Source organism: Erinaceus europaeus, chromosome 18 (genome assembly GCF_950295315.1).
Source record: "Erinaceus europaeus chromosome 18, mEriEur2.1, whole genome shotgun sequence".
Lineage (NCBI taxonomy): Eukaryota > Metazoa > Chordata > Mammalia > Eulipotyphla > Erinaceidae > Erinaceus > Erinaceus europaeus.
The window spans coordinates 61,783,737-61,801,672 of record NC_080179.1 but is presented as its reverse complement, the minus strand read 5'-3'; the positions used below and the strand labels follow the sequence as shown (position 1 = coordinate 61,801,672).

Sequence of the window (17,936 nt, the reverse complement as noted above, 5' to 3'; positions counted from 1 at the left end):
ACACAGGATTTTAGATTTTGAATGTATAGTTAAATATGATATTCACTTTCTTTATTACAGGCTTAAATATAAAAAAAAATTAGGGAAACTGAATAACTTTCTCAAAGTTACAAATCCAGCAGGTTAGTGGTTCTGGGATTCTCTGTAAAAAACTGTAAAACTCCGTATTTTTCCATGAACCCCAATCTCTTTCTATAATGTAGTCCATAAAAAAGGAAATATTATAACATATTTCATCTTATGAGAATACGTAAAATATGCATCATTCCATTTCAACAAATAGCACTTGTTTTGATACAGTTTTAACAGCATTCACAGACAATAACCTTTCAAATTGAAACTCAAATTTGCCACTCATTCCCATACCTTGAAGAAAATGGCAACTTCTAGTAGTAACAATAGAAACAAAAGTTTACTTTGCTTTCCACAAGCCCATGAGTGGGTGTAGAGGAATCATACATTTGAACTACTTTATTTTAAATTAAAATAATCTTAACAGTAACAAATACATAGGTCTTTTATACTTTCTTGACAATTTCATTAAAATGAAAGCTGGCAGGAGCCAGAAGGTGGCACGCTGGGTTAAGCACACACATTGCTACTATGTACACAGACCCGGATTCAAACCCTCACTCCCCACCTGCAGTGGGAATGCTTTATGAAAAGTGAAGCAGGTCTGCAGGTTTTCTCTGACTTTCTCCCTCTCTATCTCCCTTCCTCCCCCTCTCCATGTCTCATTGTCTTATCAAGTATAGTAGAAATAAAGCAAAAAGCAAAAGGGAAGATGAAAAGAAAAAGGGAAAGGAGAAGAAAGAGGAAGAAAAAAAAAGACTAAGAAAAAGAAAAGCAGGCTTCTGAGAGTGGTGGATTGGTAGTCCCCAGCACTGAGCCTCAGCCGCAATCCTGGTGGCAATCCAAAGAAAAATAAACAAATATATGACACTTGGACTAGCGATGGTACATTGCACCAAAGCAAAGGATTCTGGGGAAGGGAAAGAATAGAGGTCCTGGGGGAAGAGTAAGCTGGAGTCCTAAATAGGAGCCAGGCACAAGAGGGTGTCGCAGACACCTGCTACGGGAAACTGAAAAACCACACACATTTATAAACAAGTGTGCTGTAATTAATTATACACCCAATGATTTGTCTAATTTCAAAAGCTAAAAAGATAATGTGGATAATAAAATTAAACAAAATGAAGGAAAATCAATGCTAAATAGAAACACAATGAATACTTATAGATGTATCTCCTGTACCTCTCTTGGCTTTATAAGCAGCATACTCTTCTCAACATCAAGTCCATGAAGTTGGAGCTGTGACTCAATTGCATACTGAAAAAGAAGGATGATGTATTAGGCCAAGTTCGATGCACAAATGTACATTGAAATAAACAACACTGGGGAGAAAATGACAGCATAACAATAAAAAACAGATTACTATATTAAATTCAAGACTGAGGTTAAAAATGTCTAATAATTTACATGCAGAAATTTGAGCACTAAATAGTATAGAAAGAGAGAAGTCGGGCGGCGGGCGGTAGCGAAGCAGGTTAAGCTCACGTGGCGCAAAACGCAAGGACGGGCTTAAGGATCCGGTTTTGAGCCCCTGGCTCCCCACCTGCAGGGGGGTCGCTTCACAGGTGTTGAAGCAGTTCTGCAGGTGTCTTTCTCTCCTCCTCCTCTCTGTCTTCCCCTCCTCTCTCCATTTCTCTCTGTCCTATCCAACAACAATATCAATAATAATAATAACTACAACAAAAAAACAAGGGCAACAAAAGGAAATAAATATTTATTTAAAAAAAAAGAGAGAAGTCATCTAGACTTCAGAAGTTATGATGCTTAACAGTAAGATGTTAAGTCACTTACTTTAAGGAAGGAACAGAATTTACACATTAAATAATGCAGACGTGTACTATGAACTTACTGTACTTGAACATAAAACACAGGCTGGTCTACTGCAAAAAGAATTATATAGTAAAAGGAATATGATTCAAGAAGTTTACTTTATTGAGAGTGAAAGATACAAATGGAAAAAAGAGATCATTAAGATAACCCCCCACCCTGGATATTAGAGTATTGATCCTTTTAGTAACATATGAGCATTAACTTGGACATAACTAAATGTTTAAAATTATAAATCCTAGACTAAAATTACTGCAATATAACAACACTTATATAAAGATAGAAATTGTTTTTCTAACACAAAAACTGAAATATTCAGTATGCGTTCATCTGTGTCTGAGTCTCTAATAATCAAGTTTCATGTTAATTAAATTTTTGATAACATTGAACCATGGTGAAGAAGGTAATCATTTATTTTTCAATGTTAGTATTTTTCAATTGTATATTTCTACAAATCTATTTTTCAATAAGTGCAAATAATTATGCTTAGGATTCTAGGACAACAAATGAACAAATACAGGCTTGTATTCTTAATCTTAAAACCAAAGGGTTAACCACTAGGTATGCATAAATTTTATTTCATAAAATAAAACAATAAAAATTAATAAAACATGTAAAACTGTGTTTGATTTAGACCAGCAGTTTATTCGATATCTTTTAAAAGACTAGTAAATCAATGTTCCTATTCAATCTTGTCTTCCCTCAATACGTTTTACTTGAACAATAGAAATAAAATGCAATCTATATGAAATGCCTAAATCAAAAGCACTTAACAGACCTTTTTGTAGTAAAGTCACTTGGAAAAAGACTAGTGAATAACAAATACTCAAGTCAGACAAATGATATGCTCTTTTAGAAAATGTATAAATAATATAATTTGAAGAATACTTACATGATCTGAAGGGAAGGCTTTGGCTTCAAGAAGAATTTTGTATCGCTTTGGTGTAGGCTTAAAAAATGATAACTGCAATGAAATAAATTTATTGAAAAGATCATTAATGCATACTTTACACACTTATTAATTTAATTCCACACTTTCTCCCATAATCTCCATCATTTTAAAGGTATTATTTAATTATACATCAAAATATGTGCTACGGTACCTTTCCCAATTAGCCTTGTAGACAGAGATTATAGAGAGGAAGAAGATATGGGCTCATTAAGTTTATCAATGGAAGAGAAAACTCAGGAGAAAATGTGAATCAGATAAAAACAAATCCTCACACATTACTTAAATTTTAATTGAAAATGTATCTTCCCAGTGTATTTAGTGGTAATTTCTTTGCTATAAGATTAAATTATATTATTTGTATTATCTTTCAATGTTAATTTGATTTCATATATAATTTCTTCACTACTTTACTACTTTAGGATCAATTGAAATTATCTTAGTCTTAGCATGAAACAATGACCAATTCTAGAGGTACCAAAGAGAAGTTACTCACTTCAAAGGAGTCATTCTCTGTTTCCCTGCAGTAACTGGTGAATAGATACTAACAGAATTAATAGTAAAAATGATTGGCCAGGTTATTAAAGTAATTTTCATATTTTATGCTTTGCATATCTATGAAGGGGTTCTAATTATTCTCACTTAGCAGAGAGCAAATTAATGTTTAGAAAACAAACAAAAGAACCAAAGTCAAACAGGTGCTGAGCTAGGAGTTTAACCTGAGGGTATGTGAATTAAAAGATGTCATTTAAGTCCTAAGAGATCAGCATTTGAGCAGGGATACACATATCTCCGGTCTCATAAGTCCATGGTTCAATTCCTGGCACTGCTATATTATTATATGTTAGAGCTGAATGTTGCTCTGTATCTCTCTTACTCTCTCCCTCTCTCATCTCCACTCACTTGCTCTTTCTTGCATGTTTTTTTCTCCTAAAATTAAATGATCAAATAACTCTTAAGGGGCTGGATAGTGGTGCAACTGGCTGAGTACATGTATTATAATGCACAAGGAGGTCTCCTATAAATAATCAGATCACCATAAATATGCCATATATATCAGAACACTCTTAAAACTACAACAATGGCATTAAAAATTACAATCTATAATACTGATAAATGCCAATGGCCTGAATTCACCTAATAAAAGGTACAGGGTAGGAAGATGGATCAGAAAACATAACACATATGCCGTCTGCAGGCATCCCACATAACTCAACAAGACAAACACAGACTCAAAGTGAAAGGATAGAAAACTATCATACAAGCCAATGGACCACAAAAAGGGGCAGGGATAGCTATTCTCATATATGACATGATAGACTTTAAAATAAGATAGGGATGGACATTACTTAATGCTCAGAGAATCAGTCAATCAAGATAACTTAACAATTATTAATATCTATGCACCCAATGAGAAGCCATCTAAATACATCAAACATCTACTGAAAGAGTTATAGCAATATATTAACAGTAATAGTAGGGGACTTTAACACCCCACTCTCTCAACTTGACAGATCATCCAGGCAGAAAATCAATAAAGAACCAAGGGAGCTAAATGAAGAGAGAGATGAACTAGAACTATTGGACATTAGAGTCATTCACCCCAAGAAACTGGAATACACATTCTATTCAAGTCCACATGGCTCATTCTCAAGGATAGACTATATATTAGGCCACAAAGACAGTGTCAGCAACTTCAAGAGCATTGAAATCATCCCAACCATTTTCTTAGGCTACAGTAGAGTTAAATTAACACAAAACAATAAACAAAAAATTAGTGAAAGTCCCAAAATTTGGAAACTCAACAGCATGCTACTTAACAACTACTGGGTCAAAGAGGAAATTAACAAAGAAATCAAAATGTTTTGAGATTTCAATGAAAATGAAGGTACAAGCTATCAAAATATTTGGGACACAGTTAAGGCAGTACTGAGAGGGAAGTTCATAGCCATACTAGCACATATTAGGAAACAAGAAAAAGCACAAATAAACAACCTGATCACACCTAGGAGAGTGCACCTTAAAGACCTAGGAGAAGAACAAAGGAACCTTAAAGCAACCAGAAGGACAGAAATAACTAAAGTTAGGACAGAAATAAATAACATTGAAAGTAAGAAAGCCATACAAAAGATCAACGAAAGTAAATGTTGGTTCTTTGAAAGAGTAAACAAAATTGACAAACCTTTAGCCAGACTCACACACACACACAAAAAGGGACAAGATCCAAACAAATGGAATTGTAAATCAAAGAGGAGGTATCATAGCAGACACCACAGAAATTCAGCATATCAAGCAAGCAAGGATTCCATGAACAGCTACATGCCACCAGGCTAGAGAATCTGGAAGAAACTGACAAGTTCCTAGATAACTACAAACTTCCAAAATTAAATAAAGAGGAGCTGGAAAATATGAACAGGCCAATCACAGCCAAGGAAATTGAAACAGGTATCAAAAACATTTAAAAGTCCTGGGCTAGATGGTTTTATAAGTGAATTTTACAAAACCTCCAAGGAAGAGTTAATACCTCTACTTTTAAAATTCTTCCAAAAGATTGAAGACACAGGAATACTCCCTTACAGCTTCTATGAAGCCAACATCACTCTGATACCAAAAGCAGACAGGGATACAACAAAAAGAGAAAATGACATACCATTATCTCTGATGAACACAGATGCTAAAATATTGAACAAAATTCCAGCCAACCAGATACAGCAGTGTATTAAAAAGATTGTTCATTATGATCAAGTGGGGTAAATCCCAGGGATGCAAAGTTGTTTTAATATACATAAATCAATCAATGTGATCCACTGCATAAATAAATGCAAGACTAAAAAAAGCACATGGTTTTATCAGTAGATGCAGAGAAAGCCTTTGAAAAAATCCAACATCCCTTTATGATCAAAACATTAAAAAATGGAATAGATTGAATATTCATCAAGATAGTGGAGTCTATATATAGCAAACCTATAGTCAACATCATATTCAATGGTGAAAAACTGGAAACATTTCCCCTCAGATTAGGTACTAGACAGGGCTGCCTACTATCACCATTACTATTCAACAAAGTGTTGGAAGTTCTTGCTATAGCAATTAGGCAGGAGCAAGGAATTAAAGGCATACAGATTGGAAGAGAAGTCAGACTCTCCCTATTTGCAGATGATATGACAGTATACATAGAAAAACCAAAAAGAATCCAGCAGGAAGCTTTTGGAAATTATCAGGCAATATACTAAGGTGTCATTCTATAAAATTAACATACAAAAGTTAATGGCATTTCTTTATGAAAACACTAAATTGGAAGAAGAAATCCAGAACTCAATTCCTCTTACTATAGTAACAAAAACAATAAAATGACTGTGAATAAACCTAACTAAACAAGTGAAAGGCTTGTATACTTAAATTATGAGTCACTATTCAAGGAAATAGAAAAAAAAACACAAAGAAGTGCAAAGATATTCCATGTTCTTGGATAGAAAAATTAACACCATTAAAATGAATATACTACCTAGAGCCATATACAAATGCTATCCCCATCAAGATCCCAATCACATTTTTTAGGAGAATAGAACAAATGCTACAAACATTTATCTGGAACCAGGAAAGACCTAGAATTACCAAAACAATCCTGAGAAGAAAGAACAAAACTGGAGGCATAATAATCCCAGACCTCAAAATGTATTATAGGGTCACAGTAATTAAATCTGCTTGGTACTGGAACATATATAGACACACTGACCAGTGAAATAGAATTGAAAGCCCAGAGGTAATCCCCTACATCTATGGACATCTAGTCTTTGACAAAGGTGACCAGACTATTAAGTAGGAAAAGGAGAGTCTCTTCAACAAACGGTGTTGGAAAACAATGGGTTGAAACATGCAGAAGAAGGAAACTGAACCACCGTATTTCACCAAATACAAAAGTAAATTCCAAGTGGATCAAGGACTTAGATGTTAGACCACAAACTATCAGATACTTAGAGGAAAATATTGGCAGAACTCTTTTCTGTCTAAATTTTAAAGACATCTTCAATGAAAGGAATCCAATTACAAAGAAGACTAAGGCAAGAATAAACCAATGGGACTACATCAAATTAAAGAGCTTCTTGAGGCCTGGTGGTGGCACACCTGGTTGAGCATACATGTTACAGTGCTCAAGGACCCAGGTTTGAGCCCCTCATCCCTACCTACAAGGGGAATGCTTTGCAAGTGGTGAAGCAGTACTGCAGGTATCTCTCTCTATCTATCTCTCTTCCTATCACCTCCTTCCCTCTCAATTTCTGCTGTCTCTGTCCAATAAATAAATAAAGTTAAAAAAATTAAAAAGTTTCTGCATAGCAAAAGAAACCACTACCCAAATAAAGAGACCCCTCACAGAATGGGAGAAGATCTTTACATGTCATACATCAGACAAGAGGCTACTAACCAAAATATATAAATAACTTGCCAAGCTCAACAACAAGAAAACAAATGACCCCACCTAAACATGGGGAGAAGACATGGACAGAATATTCACACAGAAGAGACTTGAAAGGCCAAGAAACATATGAAAAAATGCCCCAAATCGTTGATTGTCAGAGAAATGCTAATAAAGACAACAATGAGACACACCACTTCCCTCCTGTGAGAATGTCAGACACACCACTTCCCTCCTGTGAGAATTTCATACATCAGAAAAGATAGCAGCAATAAATGCTGGAGAGGTTGTGGGGACAAATGAACCCTCCTGCAATGCTGGTGGGAATGTAAATTAGTCCAACCCTGTGAAGAGCAGTCTGGAGAAGAGCCAGGAGGCTAGAAATGGACCTATCCTATGGCCCTGCAATTACTCTCTTGGGGATAAACCCTAAAGAAACAATCACACCATCCCAAAAGATTTGTGTATCCCCATGTTCATAGCAGCACAATTTGTAATAGTCAAAGGCTGGAAGTAATCCATATGTCCAACAACAGATGAGCGAGTTGTGGTATATATATAATGGAATTCTACTCAGCTATAAAAATGGTGATTTCACTATTTTCAGCCCATCTTGGATGGAGCTTGAAGAAATCATGTTAAGTGAAATAAGTCAGAAATAGAAGGGAGAATATAGGATGATCTCAACCACAGGCAGAAGTTGAAAAACAAGATCAGAAGAGAAAGCACTAGGCAGAACTTGGAATGCAGTTGGTGTATTGAACTAAAGTAAAAGACTCTGGGGTGGGAGGATTCAGGTCCTGGAACATGATGGCAAAGGACTTAGTGTGCAAGGGGGTTGTATTGTTATGTGGAAAACTGGGAAATGTTATGCATGCACCAACTATTGTATTTACTGTCGATTATAAAACATTAGTCCCCCAGTAAAGAAAAAGAAAGAAAATGGTCTAGAGATTCATCAGAACTCTAGAAATAGACCTACCTTATTAACCCTAGCAATCCCTTTCTTAGGGATCTATCCTGGGAAAACAAACATGCATATCTGAAAAGAGCTATGCACGCCAATGTTCATAGCAGCAGAGTTTGTAATAGTCTGAACTTGGAAGAAACCCAGATACCCAACACCAGACTAATGGCTAAGAAATTTATGGTACAGATGCAGGAAAACATATGGTGAAACTTAGACTCAGTTTGGAATATTGTACCAAAGCAGAGGACTCAGTGAAGGAGGAGGAGGATCAGGATGAAAGGACATTGGCGTCCCGTTGTGTTTCCTAGGCACCAATCAAGGGGAGATGAGAGAGGTTGTACCTATGTGGTAAAGACTATATTGTAAAGCACAAAACACTTCCCAATAAAGTTTATTAAAGAAAATACAAATAATGCACAAGGAATGGGATTCAAGTGCCCAGGTGAGGACCTGCAAGGGGAAAGCTTCTCAAGTGGCAAAGCAGTGCTGCAGGTATTTCTCTCTCCCCCTCTGTATTCCCCTTTCCTTTCAACTTCTGTCTCTTAAATAAAAAAATAGATAAGGTATTAGCAATATCAGTATAATAAATTTTCAGTACAAAGCTAAGTTCTGGGCTAGCGAGACAGCTCACTTGGAAATTTTCTTGCTTTGTCAAAAAATTCAGCGCTGTGCTAGCGTTCTCTTATCATACTTAATACCCAGAAGCATAGTCACTGGCACAGTTCGATAAATATCTCTCCATTTCAAGATAAACTGCTTATGTATTCAATGAGTAATTTTTAATCATGAGTTTCCCAAAAATATTATTTAAAGAAATTAGAAAATTAAAGCATGAGGTAAAATGCATACAAAATACTAAATCAAAAATCCATTAGCATTTCACCATATACATATTTATTAAGTATTTAGGACATAAGAAGCATTGTAAACACAGGAATTCATCTAAGGTAATAGGTTCCTGTTCTTGATTGTGTTTTATCTTCTAGTTCTTTTTAAAACTAGTTCCCCAAAATTACTCTACACAAGCATACCTATCCATATATAATCAAACTTTGCTAAAGTCCAATGCATTAGAAAACGGTCCTAGAAAGTTCAGAGCTTTGCTTGCATTTATATGTTACTGTTTTATATACTTGCAAGCAGTTTTGCTTCCATTGCCTCAGAACTGTTATTCTTTATGTTTTAAGATAAGAATAGTTCATTATTCTGAAGCTCTCTAGAAGAGTCAATTCTCATATGACTATTAGAAGCCATTTGTTCTACTGTGGCCCAGCATTTCCTGGTAAAAGTAAAATAAATAAATGAATAAATAACTTCACAACACAATTTTAAATAAGGAAACCACCAGATGCTCATGAATTAAAGATAGAAAAATGTCAGATTCTGTAAATGAATATATAGTAAATGTTGGTGGGAAAAGAAACTTACCAGTAGGAGATGTAAATTAATAGTCAAAGCATTCATTAGAACTATTTCTTTTTCATTGGCTCCTGTGAAGCAAACATATCATAATTTCAATATTCTTACTTAGTTCTAAGATACTTGGAAAAACAAAGTGGTGATACTTCACTTTTTCATCCTTAATGATTCCAAAGATAAGGTAATAGTTGATGTGTCATCACCGAGAAAGGAAGTTGTTTTTTATTTGTTTGCTTTTCCCCACTTGACTCATTATATCAAACTATACAGAGTTCACTTACACAGAGCCAGCTTATTTCATTTTTGATATCATAAATAACACCTGAAAATGAAGCATCTGCTTTCTTCTGTAAACTAAAAATGATGTATTTAATATCAGTTACTTTGCTAAATTCCTACAGAGAACATTTTTATGGTGGAATTACCTCCTAAAGGAATCTAAAAAGATATTAAGGCAAATCAAATGTTTAAAGCTAGTTGTTTCTAATGTCAAATTAAAATGCAACTTTAATAAAAGGAGTCATTTTTGCCAAACATATTTCACTATTATTACTGTGAGGGATGTAACAGTTTAAATAACAAAGAACTAGGAAGCTGGCTACAACAGTGTAAATAACTCTGGATTTGCATTCTAAGATCCATTGTAATTAATTTAAATATGTACTTTCTGATTAAAAAGTTATCTATAGTGGGGGAGATAGCATAATGGTTATCCAAAGAGACTCTCATGCCAAAGTCCCAGGTTCAATCCCCCATATGACCATAAGCCAGAACTGAGAAGTTCTTTGGTTAAAAAAATAATAATAAAATTAAATCAAATTGAAAAGTCCTCTATAATCATAATGTGATTTAATAGTTTGAATACTGGAAACAAACATATTTGGAAATAAAGCATACACCACATATTTAAGAACTCAGTCAAATAATAAAATAATTGTTAGTATACTATTTGTTGGGCTGAGCTTCACTGACGGGAGACAGACGACCAGGGACTCATGGTTGAGCTGTACGCAGTATCTCTTTATTCATACAGGATGCAGCACAATCTAAGCCGAGCTAAACTAAACTAAAACTAAAGTAAAACCCACAATGCTTTCTTTATATATACTTGCCAAGTAGGGTGTAAACAGGATGTGATGTAGAGAGGGTGGAGCAAAAAGTGACTGGTGCAAATCAGGGTGCACTACAAGAGGGGGCGGAGCAGAAACACATCATGGACCAGTGGGGATTAAACCAATGCCCTGCAGTGGTTATGTAAATAGAATACAGTGGTTATGTAAATACAATACAGTGTTAAGCAGGGGATATTAAACCAATGAAACAGAAGGGGTCTTAGAAGCATACCAACAACTATTGAATATTCTGTGCAGCTATGTATAAAATAAATATAGTAATCATACTTTGGCTTTTGTGAAGTTTGCTTGCTTATTTATTAGTAAGGGAGGCACATGATCATTCTGGTACATCACTCAGGACTTTAGGCAGGTTCTGTATTGTACCTACTACATACCCTCTCTTGCTTGTTTTTAGTGCCCATGTTGTCTCTTAAAGTCAATTGGACCTATATAATAGCCATTATGCATCTTTACCATTCCTGGACCCATGCTGAGAAAAATAAGCTATGTCCGGGTTGTATGACTTCACTAGATATTAGGAAATGTGCATAAGTACTACTTTTTCATTTACATAGCTACTTCTGACAGAGGCCCATTTCGAAGAACAGACAGTAATGGTGAGTCAGGCTGTAGCAGACCTGGTTGAGTGTATATATTACCATGTACAAGGACCCAGGGGAGAAACTTCATGAGTAGTGAAACAGTACTACATATATCTTTTTTTCTCTCTCCCTATCTACATTTCCTCTTTTAATCTTTCTCTTTCATGTCAAATAAGTAAATACATATTTAAAAAATAAAATAAAGTAATGAACAGTAAGTTAGAAGGACGATTCAGAAAGTCGATTCCAGGGCTGATGACACAGATCACTTGGACGGTTTACTGCTTCGTCATTTACTACACCCGTGTTCAAGACTTGTCCCCAATATTGAGGGAAATTTCAGTGCTAAGGTATCTCTCTCAGCCTTTCTGTCCCTATGTAAAAATAAAATAAAACTAGATTTCAAGATAAATTCACTTAAGAAGAAGCCATTGGAAATATGTAATTCGGGGGGCCAGGTGATAGTGCATGCGATTAAGTACACACATTACAGTGCACAAGGCCCCAGGTTCAAGTCTCTGGTCCCCACCAGCAGTGGGAAAGCTTCTTGAGTTGTGAACCAGGGCTGCAGGAGGCTCTCTGTCTTTCTCCCTCTCTGCATCTCCCTTCCCTCTCAATTTCTGTCTCTATTTACTATATTATTTATTTATTTATTTATTTATTTATTTATTTATTTTTAAAAGAAATATGTAACTCAAGTCTTTACATAACAACATAATTATTTAAAGGTTCATGGTTCATCTAATAAAAAAAAAAACCTTACTGTATTGGCCACATGTATTTTGGTTTAATATAAAAGATTAGCAAACAGATGGCAAGTGTTTAAATTACATATGCATCCTTGGTTGCTATAAGGTGAATAGTGTTTGACATCAAGGAATAATAAGAGGAAACTCATTCTACCTTCCTAGAGCTAAATAAAATTCCTCCTGAGCATTCTAGATCGGTACAAACATGAAAATCTAATGTTGCAAAGAGTCGCAATATACCTTGTCGTACAACGTGAGTAGTCTTTTTAGTATGGTAAAATATGATTCTAGCTTTATTTATTTACATATGTATTTATTACCAGAGAACTGTTCAGTCTTGCTTATAATGGTGCTGGGATTGGATCTCTGGTGTCTCAGGAAGGAAAGTCTTTTTTTGCATTATCATTTTGCTGTCTCTCCAGCCCTATGAGAGTCTTTGCATGAAGACATATGCATTTTCATTGTTACTCAAAACAAAATGTTATCTAAAATATCGATCTGATATTAACTCAGGGTTAGCTACATAAACATATGTCTTCTGAAAACTTTAAATATAATATATTTTGGCAGAGTAGGTGGAAGTAGGAAAGCAACACAAAGGAATATAAAGAAAGGGCAGAGTTAGTAGAATCAGGATATTTAAAGATGTGGTGAGTAGAAAAGAAAGCAAATCAGCACAAAATTAAAACAAAGATATGAAAGAAAAGGGAGAGAAATAGTTATAAAAGCTCGGGCATTATGTCCTGTTTTTGTAATTCCATTCAGATTAAAATTACACTAGATTCCTCTAGTATTTTTAAATAATTTACTTTGGGTCAATGTTTATTTTGGGTCATCCAGAATTTTTCTTTTGTGGGAAGTTGATGAACCAGATGTGTGGGCTGAATTAATTGATTTGTACTTTTAACACTGTATTTTTCCTATCTTCATTTTCGAATGCATAGAAACACTGAGATAAACTGGTGGAAATAACCCTTCACAGACATGAATAGTGTCTATGTCACCTCCCCAGTAAAATTATCCATCCTTAAAAACATTAAATCCAATCATCTGCTTCTTCACAAAATGCCCTTCTTACTTGCTACTGAACATAAAGGGATAGAAGAAGTAAACATTCTTAAGATCAAAAAAGTGATTTAAAAAGACTTTTACCAAACTGGCATATACTTTTGGTCCAAATTTTATTTTGGAAACCAACACTGTTCTATGATATTTACACTTTTTTTTAGCCAAAAATCTGAGAATCAATGTTCTGTGACACTGCATACCATCAGCATTGCAGAAGAAAACAAAAATTAAAAATGCAAATGTAAATGCTTTTAAATTGTGCCTCTTTTTTGTCTTTTTCTGGAAAATGTTTGAATTAATGTTGAAACATCAAAAAAGTGCTGGAGGAAGAAATTGTTTAAAACATCATTTAAAGAGCAGATTAGGCATTGGAATATCTTTAGAAGGTCATGTACAGATTCATTCTTCATTCACTCATATGTGCAATCTGAAGAGCCAAACGCAGGGTTCCTAAGACTTGTGGAGACTCTGGTGGTTATCTTGGGGAGGTGAGAGGGTGAGAACACAGAAGTTTGGTTGTGGATGAGAGATAGAACCCAGTAAACATAGAATCATGTTAGAAAGAAGGAGAAGGAGAAGGAGGAGGAGGAGGAGGAGGAGGAAGAGAAGGAAGACGAGGAAGAGGTGAAGAAGAAGCAAAGGTCATCTATAACCCACAACAGTAATTGCTAAGGTTTGAAGAGCTTCATCTGAGATGGATATGAGCCAAGGGTCCCATCTCAACAGCACCTTTCCGCGTGCTTATTGACCAAACATACTTTTGGCTTTATCAAAAGATGAAAATCAGTTATGTGCAAGTACTAAGTTTTTAACTCAATGCCTTGCAAGCTAATGTTTATTGAGCTCCTACTATATACCAAGATTCATGCATATGTGATCTTAGATTGCCTCACATAGTTTCACAGCAACTGTATATATATATATATATATGACAGTGAGTAAGGTAGTGTAGAAAATGAGCTAACGTGTTAAATTAGATAAAAATAAATTTCAAAATTGTGCTCACTTACAAAAATATGATGACTCATTTAGAAGGAGTCTGACTTGCTATACTTGTTGCTTAAATTAGAGTCCTGGTGCTACACTGAAGTACTGTGCCAAGCTGTCTCCCCACTCCTCTCTCTCTCTCTCTCTCTCTCTATATATATATATATATATATATATATATATATATATATATATATATATATCTGCATATCTGAATGAAAAAGATAATTAAAAGTTGTGTTCAAGATTACAGTTGGAAATATTATCTATATTTTCTACTCCCTATAAGTCAAATACAGGGGACCTCTTAATTTAATTTCAAATAGTTTGCATAGTAGGATGACAGGGCACCAACTTTCTTAGAGTTTGATAAAGGGATTCAATGCCAACCACTTTTTGTTTATCCTATTAAGCAGATTAAAATGTTACAGTGGATTTATCTGTACAGTTAATAGTTAGAGTAAGTCCAAAAACTCCTTTTGATTTTCAGATAGCAAATTCTTAGGACCTTTAGATCTGGTCAGTGCATGGCTGAGGATTCATAGTTACTTGAAGAGAGGGTCCAGGGATTATTACTTCTCTAAGGGTCAGCCACAAGTTTCATAAAACAAATTTATGTTCACATTAGAGATTTTTATAGGCTGAAATGCATGTCCTTTGTGATTTTTATGTACCCAGGGAAAAGTAGGCTTAATAATACTAATAATATTCTTCAGCAATTCTATTTCTAGCATCTTGATAATATGACATTAATTATATAGGAAAGTTGTTCCATGTTTTGCAGAATTGTTGGCGCTATATAAAATGTTTTATTAATAGTTTTCTTCTCATCTGGAGTTTAAATTCTTTTCTATGTCTGTGAATAAATATGGTTGTTCATTTTCTTTCTCCAATCTATCAATTTGTACATATAATAATTTTTATTATCCTCCTGCTACTTCTTGAGAAATTTTATGGTGAAATAAAAGTTGTGGTTTTTAGAACCTGAAAAGTCCAGTATAGCCCACAAATATACAACTTATCTGCTCATGACACATTTAAAGAGCCTAATAATAGCAAAGATGTGAAACTTTGAAAAGTTATGTGTTTATTGAAATTTATATCTACAAAACCAATTTTACCCAATTAAAAAGAAATTTGATATCTTTTGATATTTCACACTTTTAGAATTTGATATTTCACATTATAACAATTAAATTGTGCAATTCAATGAATATACTGTTCAAAAACCAAGAAAAAATCTGGAAAATAGAACTTGCACCATGTGTACTGTAACTTTGTATGGTATTTCAGAAACAAAACCCCATAAACTAGTGTAAAAAAAATTCTTGTTAAACAGTAAGTAAGTTCAGCCCTTTGGTAAGGAAATATGAATATATGTAATTTGTTTTAATTGTCTTTAGAAGTGTTCATCTGAATTTCAGTCATCTTTATTATATATATATATATGTATGTGTATATATATATGTATGTATGTATATATATATATATATATATATATATGTATGGCAACAAAACTGACAGGTTTAATAAGCTGCAATAAAGCTATAAACTTTTAAATAGTCAATAGAAATCTTTATCACAGGGTTTATTGCTTCATAAATAAATATGACTAAATGATATTTCTGTCCACTTCCATAATTTTAGATTCTCTCTCTCTCCCTATCTCTTATATGAAAGATGATAGATATCAAGTACAAAATAAGGATTACAGAGCAGTTTACGTTGTGAAAGCAAGCCTGGTAAAGAAAAAAAAATCTGCAGCTGCAGAAAATATATAATTTAGAACAAATTAATTCAGCATCTTTTTAACTTTTTTTAAAGATTTTTATTTATTTATTAATGAGAAAGATAGGAGAGAAAGAAAGAAAAAAAAAAAACAGACATCACACTGGTACATGTGCTGCCAGGGATTGAACTCAGGACCTCGTGCTTAAGAATCCAATGCTTTATCCACTGTGCCACCTCCCACACCACTCCAGTATATTTCTTTTTATTTATTTGTTTTAGTTACAGTGAGACACTGAAAGAGAAGGGGGAGGTAGGATGGAGATACAGAGTGCAGTCCTGTTTCACCACTTGTGAGGCTCACCCCCTGCACGTGGAGACCAACGGCTTGAACGTGGGTTTCTGAACACTATGTCTGCTCTACTAGGCGCATCGCTACCCAGTCACTGACTATTATTGGTGGTATATTACTCAGATGCTAAAAACTGACGAAGTCATCTCCTTTGTGTCATCTTAGCTGGAACTAGAAAATGTGTTATGTCAGATAAAGCACAAAAAAAAAAAAAAGAAAGAGAGAACAAATAGCAAATGAACTCAAATATCAAGTGGTATGCAATTAATAGGAACAGGGAGAGAGAGAAAATAAAGCGAAACGTGGCGTGGGCATGGTGCATTGCATCAAAGCAAACAACTCAGGAAGGAGGAGGCAAAGAGTGGAAGAGAATTACGGGGTCCTGCTGCATAGTGAAATTGTACTTACAGGTCGGTGACTACACTGTAAAGTACTGACCCCCTCAATAAAAAAAGAAAAGAATACATTATCTTCAGAGCAGAAAAAGAAAATTAAAATAAAATTAAAAAACAGTCTGAAACTACAGAGGTGACCATTTCCACCTTTAAAACATATAGTCTTAAGAGTTGGGCGATAGAGCAGCAGCTTAAGTGCACGTGGTGCGAAGCACAAGGTCTGGCGTGTGGATCTCGCTTCAAGCCCCTGGCTCCCCACCTGCAGGGGAGTCACTTCACAGGCAATGAAGCAGGTCTGCAGGTGTCTTTTTTCCCTCCTCTCTCTGTCCCAACAACAACGACATCAATAATAATAACTACAACAATAAAACAAGGGCAACAAAAGGGAATAAATAAATAAATAAATATTTAGGAAAAAATACATATAGTTCATAAAATCATTCTGGCAGTTTAAGCACTATCAATTTCTATGAGCCTGACTGATATGGTGACCGTGGTAGGTGTTTACCTTCACCCACTCTGACAAAAATTCTGGTCTAGGTTTTAGGTATTCAGGGATGCATAGATTTGCAGTGGGACTTCTGTGAAAGCATTGTCTTCAGACCTTATACCTTCAGTCTCAGTCTCTCTCCCTCTCCCTCTCCCTCTCCCTCTCCCTCTCCCTCTCCCTCTCCCTCTCCCTCTCCCTCTCCCTCTCTCTCTGCTGTCCCTAAATACTGCCCCCACAGGTTTCCAACTGCTTCTTTCAGAAGTAGTGGCCATTTCTCACCTCAAGAGATGTCTGCTTATTTTTCTTTTTTCTTTCTGTTTTTCTTTTCTTTTTTCTTTCTTTTTTTTTTTTTTTTTTTTTGCCTCCAGGGTTATCACTAGGGCTTGGTGCCTGCACATCTCTTTCTCCTGGAGGCCAATTTTTCCCCTTTTGTTGTTTATTGCTGTTGCTGTTATTATTGTTATTGCATAGGGCAGAGAGAAATAGAGAGAGGAGGGGAAGACAGAGAGGGGGAGAAAAAGACACCTGCAGACCTGCTTCACTGCTTGTGAAAAGACCTCCCAACCCCCCCCACTCCCCCCACCCTCCCCCAGCCGCAGTTGGGGAGCAGGGGCTCAAACCCGGATTCTTATGCCAGTCCTTGAACTTTGCACCATGTGCGCTTAACCCGCTGTGCTACTGCCTGACCCCTAATTTTCTTTCTTTCTTTCTTTCTTTTTTTTTTATTTAAGATTTTTAAAATCTTTTTATTTACTTGATAGAGACAGCCAGAAATCTAGAGGAAAGGAAGAGATCAAGA

General features: G+C 35.1%; 1 protein-coding gene across 2 annotated transcripts in view; it reads right to left on the bottom strand.

Moving 5' to 3' along the window:
• KYNU (kynureninase) overlaps nucleotides 1-17,936 on the bottom strand; it is a 126,244-nt gene that overhangs the window by 68,478 nt on the left and 39,830 nt on the right. For both annotated transcript variants that reach the window (XM_007539668.3, XM_016184899.2), the window contains exons 5-7: nucleotides 9,661-9,722; nucleotides 2,792-2,863; nucleotides 1,255-1,329 (exon numbers count right to left, since the gene is read on the bottom strand). In XM_007539668.3, coding sequence (XP_007539730.2) covers nucleotides 1,255-1,329; nucleotides 2,792-2,863; nucleotides 9,661-9,722 — 209 coding nt within the window. The remainder of the gene's footprint in view (nucleotides 1-1,254; nucleotides 1,330-2,791; nucleotides 2,864-9,660; nucleotides 9,723-17,936) is intronic.